This window comes from Poecilia latipinna, unplaced genomic scaffold (assembly GCF_001443285.1).
Source record: "Poecilia latipinna isolate Pla-1442-1.1 unplaced genomic scaffold, P_latipinna-1.0 Scaffold1666, whole genome shotgun sequence".
Taxonomy (NCBI): Eukaryota; Metazoa; Chordata; class Actinopteri; order Cyprinodontiformes; family Poeciliidae; genus Poecilia; species Poecilia latipinna.
Genome location: NW_015114282.1, coordinates 1 through 9,835, shown reverse-complemented (window position 1 = coordinate 9,835; position 9,835 = coordinate 1). Strand labels below are relative to the sequence as shown.

At 39.0% G+C, this 9,835-nt stretch overlaps 2 protein-coding genes across 5 annotated transcripts in view; both read left to right on the top strand.

The window, feature by feature from the left end:
- Window positions 1-4,218, top strand: part of LOC106964375 (ubiquitin-associated and SH3 domain-containing protein B-like) — an 80,068-nt gene extending 75,850 nt beyond the window's left edge. For 3 of the 4 annotated variants that reach the window (XM_015059886.1, XM_015059885.1, XM_015059884.1), the window contains exon 14: window positions 909-4,054. In XM_015059886.1, the coding sequence (XP_014915372.1) occupies window positions 909-1,046 (138 nt within the window). In that variant the 3' untranslated portion in view covers window positions 1,047-4,054. Of the gene's footprint in view, window positions 1-908 lie in introns of all 4 variants that reach the window. The other variant, XM_015059887.1, reaches the window with a different exon arrangement.
- A 3,602-nt stretch (window positions 4,219-7,820) lies between these two features.
- On the top strand, window positions 7,821-9,787 carry LOC106964374 (uncharacterized). The gene is made up of 3 exons (XM_015059883.1): window positions 7,821-8,456; window positions 8,537-8,784; window positions 8,869-9,787. Exons 1-3 carry the CDS (start codon window positions 7,912-7,914, stop codon window positions 8,952-8,954), a joined length of 879 nt encoding a protein of 292 aa, XP_014915369.1. The 5' UTR covers window positions 7,821-7,911; the 3' UTR covers window positions 8,955-9,787.
- Window positions 9,788-9,835: the final 48 nt, after the last annotated feature.

Below are 9,835 nucleotides of genomic sequence, written 5' to 3'. Positions count from 1 at the left end.
TTACATGAGTGGGATGTCCCAAACACACAGCCACTTCGCTGTTGGCTTGTTGGCAAAAGATGTTAATTCAATGTTGAATTGCCATCATGTGCAATCTGGGTACAGAACAGAATCACAACTCAATGTTGTCATACATAGTGCTTAAGTTAAAATGTGATTAACCCTCACCTAAAATGGGTTGTGCTGTGATGGCACAGGGGTTAAGCACAACCCACAATGGAGGCCTTAGTGCTCAACATAGCTGTTGCAGGTTCGATTCCCAACCTTTGCTGCATGTCTTCCCCCTTCTCTCATTACCCACTTTCCTGTCAATTAACTATTGAATAACAGCCACTAGAGCCAAAAAAATCTTTTAAAATGTGAAAAATGAAAAACCCTCACTTAATATTAAAGTTGTTTCACCCGATTGAGGGGTAGATGGGGCCAGGTAAGGGGTGGGCGGTGGAGGGAAAGGGGGGGGTGTGTCTTTGGCAGGTGGAGGGAAGGGGGTTGGGTGTTTGAATGGCAGGTGGTGGTGGAGGGGTGCGAATAACAGCTTACATTGATTGAACATTTAGATTACTAGTTCTTCCCCAAACCTTGTCCTCAATCAAACTGACCTGCGTGTTTTCAGTTCAGCAGAACCCTGTTAATCAGATGTCAATTAAAATTATGTGTGCTGAATTAGGGAAATACCTAAAACTTGCAGGGCCTGGAGGACCAGTGCTGAAACACACTGGATTCAATGTTGGCATTTCAATCAATGGATATCGACAATAAATCAACATTGATTCAATGACACAGTTTCAACGGTTAGAGCTGGATGGTTGTTTGATGGTTGATCCACCGTCAGTTTTTGACTTCAACCAAAAATCAACCATTCTGACTATAATTCAAACTATAATGCAAACATTGGGTTTGGTCCTCAGATCCCGTACCTGGGCTTCTGTGCCTGTGAGGAGCATGGAGAGACGGGAATGTGGCAGTTAGTGGACCCTCCTATCCTGCCTCTGACTCACGGACCGAACCACTCCTTCGACTGGAAGGAGACTCTTCTGCAAGAATGATGCCTGTCTACTCCGAGTCGGTCACAGTGCTCTCCCTGTGCCCCATCCACCTCCACTCCCCCACCAACAACCAACCAACCCAACAAAATAACTGGAGCTCTTGTCTTCTCAGCCTGTCAGTGGCTGCTGATTGAGCCAGCAGAATAAAGATGAGCAGTCCCAGCAGTGGATTGGCAAACATTCACACTCTGCTGGCGTTATGTGGCGACTCAGGACACTGACAGGCTCAGGCGGTCTGACAGGGTCAGTGGGTTTCTGCTGCTCTGTGTGGAATCTCATGTCAGCACCGCCTTTGGAATTTGGTCAGATCAACATTGCAAACTCTTTCATGTCATACTTCCCATGTTGATTTATGCTAAAGCATGTTAGCAGGCTAATATGCTAGCTTAGAACTTAAAGCTTGAACTTCAACTTCCTAGTATGCAGTTGGAGGCTTTTTATTTTTCCTCGCTCTCTGTTAGTCATGCCACCCCAATATTTTTACCAGCCTGGGGTCTGACCACCCCATGAGAACGGACGCCACTGGACGTATGCATCAACAAAAGGACCATTGTCTTCCCTGTGTGTGTGTGTGTGTGTGTGTGTGTGTGTGTGTGTGTGTGTGTGTGTGTGTGTGTTGAAATGCACTTTTTTCTTATTTTATTTCCAGTCTCAGCAGCTGAGGCTCATCATGGTGGGTCTGGTTGCTCGTGGCGTCAGGTCAGATCTCTGCGAATTGAGAAAGTTTCTCCTGTTGCATAATTAACTTTCTTGTCTTAATGAAACTAAATCAAACAACAAAGTGGACGTGTCACAACAATTCTAAAAAATGTGTCACCCATGTTGATTTTTATGCTTGTTTTTGTTACTTTGTTTTTCAATTCTGCAAACATTTGATTAGAGATTTTTTTTTATGTATGCCAAAAAAACATAAAGAGACTGGAACCCTCCTGATGGTGTAAACAGCAGTGCTCTCCCAAACTGTTGCTACTGATTGTTTTTGCGGCCTTCTCTGACCCGTTCAGTGTATTTAATATATAACACACACACAGAGCTTCGACAGCACATGTTGCACTTAGTGACAATCATCCAGTAGCATCTTGATTCTGGCCCAGCAGTGATTGTTGTCCAAAGGGTTGGAGTAGCTGTAATCATATACTCAGAAAGGTCTTCCAGTTTTATCTCTATTTATTTTTAAGCCTCTTTTTTAGATAAAAAATAATGTGTATAAAGAAAAATAATAATTTTTAGCTGCATGAAAGAACTTCAGGAGTGTCTCAGGTGTTGCATTTAGCAGGTATTTGCAGCTTTGTGTTAACTGACTGTACTGTTGTGCCTCTGAGAGTTCCTGCCTTGTCTCCGTATGTTCTTCATTTCTCGGCTGCAAAAGCCGGAGACACAACGAGGACGTTTGCGTAGCCACGTTGTGCTATTAGTTCACAACAGATTATCATTTTAATTTTTTTTTTTTTTTTTTTTTTAAAAAACATTCAGGCTGAAACTTGAATGTATTTTTTGTTCCGATGCTAGAGTTTGGTTTGAGTAGACTCTGAGTCTGGAGCCTTTTCTGGGTTATCCTCAGATCATGACGGGATGCTGATCGTGACAGAATGTAGGAGGACATCAATCAGAGGAACCGTCGACTGGAAGGAGGTTCAACATGATCACGGAGATGCTGCTCTTCTTTTCTGACCGTTTCAAAAGTAAAAGCAAAGAGTCACAGTTGAGCCCCGTGAAGCCGATCAGCAAAGCAACATTGGAAAATAAACTGCAGAGACAAATTAAGTTAAAACATCTCAGGTCTGTTTCCTGTTAAAATAACAGCACTTTCTATTAGTTTAAATAACACATTTCAATAAATTCCAAATGTAATTAGCATACTAAACTGATTATCCTAAATTAATCCAGTCTTGTAGTCTGTATAAGTATATAATTTATTTTATTCCTAAATTGTTATTACTGTTCTTTAACCTTTTACAACATAGGGAGCTAAAACGCCGCCTTTCACTTTTTCAGGGTTTTTTTTTTTTCATCAACTCCAGACAAAAGAGTAATATTTCATTTTAGGGATTTAAAATAAACTCTTAAGTCAGTTCTTTCTAAGTCTTGGTAGGATCCAAGCTCCTAAAAGATTTCACACTCTGCCAAAAACATGGTTTTCATCAGAAAATACCATGAAGAGGTCAGAGGTCTTACTTTTGATCTTCAGTTAGAATCTGAAATTCAGGAACTTCAGAGATACTCAATCTTGCCACATAAAATAAGAAAAGCTTTAGAAATATGTCTTTGACATAAACAAATTAACTACCAACATCTCGTGTATGAATTATATGAACATATATATGAGTATGAACCTATATTAATGACCCCCAGACCATCTTGGGATGACAGATAAATTTCCAAAACTTAAGCCTGGTTCCCCATGTTCTGTCAAAGTTAGAGAATCTTCTTAGGTGCAGACAGAGAGTCAGCATAATGTACCATGAGATTTTGCAACGTTATTGTTTGGTCATTGTTGTGACATTTGAGTAGCACTTGCTCAAATGTTAAAAAAATGTTAGAATTGCCTGACTGAGCTGGAGATCATAATGTGTATGCTACAGTATCAGAGGCAATCTGATCTGTGTCATTTAAATGTGATGGATCAGGGAGGTTAAAACATAGCAACTGGTCAGTGATATAGCATCGGTAAAGATGAAAATGTGAGAGAGCAGGATCTGTACCCTGGCCATTAATAGAACCAAAATTAAATATTTTTCCTTTTAGAACCATCAACAAATCGATGAAGGACTACAAATGACACCAGGGTGATGACAATTATGTTTTTTCTCAAACTGGATCCATGGACCACTTCGCTGTTCTTTATGTGGAACCTGATCATAACTGTAGAGGCTAGTTACTGCTGATGTTTTTACCTCCACAAAAAAGGATTCTTTACATTTTTCAAAGCTGATCTTGATAAAACCACAACTTCGCAATTACAATGTTTCCATCAAATAAGAAATGCAATTAAAATCATACGTAGTCTGCTCATGCAATGTCTTTAAAAAACATACAGCATCATGATCCTCCTGCTACTTCCTGTCATCTTCTTTTCAATTCGTGCCAGTGGCAACATCACTGTTGTGGTTTGTGTGACTCATGCGATGCAAAAAAAAGTGTTTCCATTGCAGTAAACCGATTTGGATATGGCAAAAAAAACACCTCATCCTAGCACAAAAGATTTTTTTTTTAATTAGGCATGTTTCCATTAAGCTGATTTATTTTAGAAATGTCAAATTTCCCAATTATATGGTCAATGAAAATTAATGAGTTATAGTTTGCCTACCTGAGATGCCATATAACTGTGATTTTGTAGAAATGTGAATGAATGTGACAGAGAGGACTAAGACTAAGAGCTAGTTAGGTTTTTAAGGTTTTTTCTTATTTTAGCCATTTTCCCTGACTAAATAATGGAGACATGTTTGTTGGATGGAAAGAGGAACATTCATCTATCCCAGGAGAAGAATAAGAAAAAGAGAGCCATGTGAAGGAGACTTAGTGGAAGAAGCCACCAAGCCTCCTTGGTGGCTTGGTGGTGGTATGTTAAAAAAAGCCATGTTTTTTTTTTAACATATTTTTTCTGTATTTCTTATTTATTGTCTGAACATATCATATGTGTACAGCATATAAATTAAAGTTCCACCATTTCAAGCCAAAATATATATATGTTAGTATGTAATTTAAAATGAAGCGTGTGTATGTGTGCAGTTTGAGTTTGTTTCTCCACTTTTGCAAACATGCAGGTATCAAAGAGAAATGGCTTCTTTTTTAAAAAAGCTTCCATATTTTCATATGCAGAGATGTCTGGGGGAAGGAAGTAGGGCCAGCATAAGATTTTTTTTTTGTGACGATCTCCATTTGGTTTTTAAATTGTACTTTTTATTCAGATGCTATGAAAACAAGCAACATTCTTTCCTCGGCAATAACTTTTAAAAGAGAAGGCTATCCATTGTTCACTTGTGATTTTCATCTAACAGTAATTTAACAGTCGGACAGCTTTGTCTTTCTGTCTAGTCTGGATATTTCTGCTCTTGCTTCTGTTACAATTATAAATGTATTCACATCCAACTTTTAAATAAAACAGAACATCATTCTTTGGATACTGAAAAACACAGACTTGCTTCCTGATTTCAAAATGAGCGGTGTTTATAGCCATTAAACACATTTGTGGTTAATGTGACAAAATGTTAAAAAGCTCACAGAAAAATAACAATGCACTTTGCTGAATGGGTAGCTTTTATTTTTCCACATCAGATAGGCTACAGTTTCAAAGGTAAGCAGAAATCCAAGCCAATAAAATAAAATGCCTTCAACTGTCACTGAACTGATAACTGATGTTTTTATTTAAAATGAATGTGGACGGCAACAGACAGGAGGATTTCTGCAGGCTGAGAGGGAGGAGGTAGGCCCACACATCTGCAGGAAGAATTGTTTTAATTATTCAAAAGGTCAAATTAAATGTCTAGAGTTAGTTAAAAGAAGAAAAAGAATGTAATTGTAACAAGTAAACAAAACGCAAAATAATTACAAAGATATTTTTAGTTATAGTTTTTAAAAAATATAGCTACTTTGGTTAAAAATAAATAACCACTAACAGATAGCTTTATTATAAATTATGTCAATGGAATGTTAATTGAACAGATAAACTGAATTTCTCCACAGACAGTTTAACTATTAGGTAATATATGTTAAATTAAAAAATGTCTTTGGGGAAATTATGGAAAGCTACACTCCCTCTCAGCTGTTACTGTTATTATTCATGCCTTGCTAGGCTAACTATCTGCTGACATATGCTCTTAGAGTAGCTGATGAAACTTTTAAGTGAAGCTTTGAGTAAGAAAATTTGAAACCAGAATATTTCTGTGTCACAGAAAAACAGACTTGTATGGAAGCTTTTAACTGCCAGAAATAGAAAATGAATACAGGAGCAGGAACTCTTTCAGACATGACAGTTTCTCATTATAACAATCAATCAATCCATCCATCCATCCATCCATCCTCTTCTGCTTCATCCGGGGTCGGGTCGAGGGGCCACATCTTCAGAAGGGAGGCCCAGACTTGCCTCCCCAGCCACTTCTTCCAGCTCCTCCAGGGGAATCCCAAGGCGTTCCCAGGCCAGCCGAGAGACATAGTCCCTCCAGCGTGTCCTCAAAGATGAAGATGGATGGATGGATGGATTATTGACTTGTTAAAAAGGCATAAAACGGGCTCCCTCTGATGCTCCATCTTCCCACTCCGTTTCTTCCAGATGACAGCACAACATCCCGTGAGGCGTTGCCAACATAAACAAGTTTTATTTTTTTATTATGATACAAAATACTGCACCTATGCTTTTTTCAATCTCTGGCACTCATGTCTATGGAAAATAAACACCAAGGCACAGTTTAGCCTAAAAATATTGAAACTCCCAGCAGATTTAGTTTAGATGGATTAATATTAAGATTCTTCTAAAATCATTTTCTTTCTGGAAGTGATATCAGTGTTTGAAGTGGACCAGCCAGAGTACAGACTTGAATATGAAAGAGCTCTTGTGTCAAACTCAAGGCCAGGGGGCCTAATCTGGCCCACTATTAGTATTTATGTGGCCCTCCAGAACTTCCAATATAAACGCTGTCTTAAATATTGTTTTATTTAAATCAAACCAGTTTTATCTATATGCTGCTAAATTACATCAATGTAATTTAGCAGCATATAGCGATGTACTCATCAAAAGCAGAAAAAACTATTTATTAAAGTGTCAGTATTATACACTGCTAAAAAAAATAAAGGGAACACTCAAATAACACATCCTAGATCTGAATGAATGAAATATTCTCATTGAATACTTTGTTCTGTACAAAGTTGAATGTGCTGACAACAAAATCACACAAAAATCATCAATGGAAATCAAATTTATTAACCAATGGAGGCCTGGATTTGGAGCCACACACAAAGTGAAATGTTCCCTTTATTTTTTTGAGCAGTATATAAAATCGACTTATTTGAGCTTTACATCCTGTTATGTTATCCCCTCATCCAAAACACACCTAGAGTGTTGCCTTGATTCTTTTATGCACGTTTGAAAAATCCCTTAATCTCCCATGGCAACCATTCAGCTGTGCAAAACACCTGTGTGGACTGAACACCTCACATAGCAACCATCGCCTGCAACTCCCCCACTCAGCTCCTTTAGACTAGCCAGCAGCAATTAACAAGCACCTGCTAATTGCTGCTGAGTTCACCATACGAGCTACTTCTCAGTGAAACGCTGGTAAAAACATTGTAAAAGGGTTAATAGAGGAACCTTTTATCTCTATTAAGTTGCAATGACTTTTTGCGGGTGGAGTTTCAGAAAGGGCAGGCGTTTTTAAAGAGACAGAAACCTAATTTCAAGGAATTAAAATACAAAGTAAAAAATATTTTAAGTCATATTTGAATTATATTGTATTTTTATAACAACTGAAGGTAATAGTTATTTTATTGTGTTATAAAATCGCTATATGTGCCTACAAAATACATAATACTAACCTTTTAATATTTTAAGAGTTTATTAATGGGTAGTTTTACGTATACATTCTGCCACAACCAACCCTTAATTTGTGACCTTGATATGGCCCAGAATGAAAACAATTTTGAAACCTCATAGAGAATCTGTGGAGGGAGCCCAAGGGAAAAAAAAAAAGATTTTGTTGCTGTAATCCCAAGACAATTATTAGTAAGAATGGTCAACATATTGTAAATAGCATTGGCTTTTTTTCTAAATTGTTACTACTTTTACATTGTTACATATTTTTTCAGATATCTGGCTTGCAGTCAACCGTAACTTTAATAGTACCATGCTGATGTGTTCAGAGGTTTCAGCAACATGAAAAAGTTTGAACTTTGGGAGACAGCTGAATATCGCGTCATGACGGACACTGCTGAAGTGGACCTGGAGTTCTGTAGATGGCCCACGGCTCCAGACGGCTACATCCCCAACTCCATTATCAGAAGCTGGAGGAAGAAACGAAAACGTGTCAGCGGGGAAGACTTCTGGGAGGAATTCTTTTTTGACAATCTGTATGACATTGATAAAGGTGAACTGAGCGAGGAAGAGGAGATAACTGCTGACAAGGTCTTCTACTCTTATTTCAATATTGATGATATCACTATTCCTGCTGAGATGGAAAGGAAGAAGTCAGTAAGAGCCAGGAAGGCAAGCAGGCGGAAATCAAGCAGAATGGGAGGTAGAAAAGTCATTGGAAGAAAGGGTTCAGCTAAACCAAAAATAAGCCAGAAGAGAAAGGAGAGCGAGAATGAGCTAGGAAGTTTGGCTTTCCAGCAGTTGCCTGATACGCAGCCAAAGAGGAGTCTGACAACTTCTAGAAGAAGTCTGGTGTCTCAGAGGTCAGGTCGAAGAAGAAGTGACAGGTAAGCAGTCAAACACAAATATGACCACACACATGCCCAAATGTTAAGAACAATACAGTGTAAGTGTTTGTGTTTGACAGACGCTCCAAAGCAGGAATTGAAGAGGTTAGACCTCCTACGTCACAGGAAGATCTGCAGGACAGAACAGGGCTTGGTGAAGGTGTCCAGCTAGGACTTGGTGAAGGTGTCCAGCTAGGACTTGGTGAAGGTGTCCAGCTAGGACTTGGTGAAGGTGTCCAGCTAGGGGTTGGTGAAGACGCCCAACATCCACTTCAATCTGACTCCATGTTCGATTCAGCAAGCCAACAATTCGACACAGTACCTGAAGGTGCAAGGAATTAATGCTCATATGTATGAACATGTATGATTCCATACAATTCAAACATTTACACTTTTCTTTGTATTTTTGCAGAGGGCCAGCAGTCTTCAGTTGACTATGCGGATGCTGACATCTCACAGCAAGGTGACATACGAGAGCCCTTCATAGCATACAGTTGACATCAAAAGCACAGCGTTCAAAACAACAGCTAACTAACTTACTATGAGCTGCATAATGTTCCCTTCTGATGACATATTAGGAAGTAAGGAATACTGAAAATGCAATGCCCTGTCATTCAAATTCAAAAATACTTTATTAATCCCAAAGGCAAATTAAATGTTGTTGTAACTCAGTAATTTAGATTCTTCAAAGATCCATTGAAGATGATGATGGCTGCTGACAAGAAATATTTCCTGAAGTGGTCTGTACTGCACTGAATCTGAAGAAACCTCTGACTGAAGATGCTCTGCCTTCCCAAGACAAATATCTTAGGAAGGCAAATAAGTCCTTCCCAAGATACCTGGGAAGGACTGTCTCATGACTGTCCATGAGACAGTCATGAGACAGTCATGAGACAGTCTCATGCAGAAGATGGTCAGGGTTGTCTATGATTTTCTTGATCCTCTGAAGAATTATTTCTTGCATCGTCATCTCCAGAGGTTCCACAGAACCAGAGCAGAACCAGTCTTCTTTATCAGGTTGTTGAGCCTTTTTAGGTCCCTGGTTCTGATACTGTTGCCCCAACAGATGACGGCAGAAGAGATGACGCTCTCAGCAACAGATTTATAGAAGATCTGCAGCAATTTGCTGCAAACCTTGAGGGACCCTAGCTTCCTCAAGAAGTACAGTCTGCTCTGTCCCTTCTTATAGACGCTTCACTGTTGCGTCTCCAGTCCCATCTGTTGTCAACGCGAACATTGAAGTGTTTATATTCCTCAATCACCTCCACTTCTTCTCCCATGATGGAAATAGGGTTTGATTTAATCCTGTTCCTCCTGAAATCAACAATCATCTCCTTCAGGGGCGGATCTAGAAAAATATTTATGGGGTGGCAAGAGGG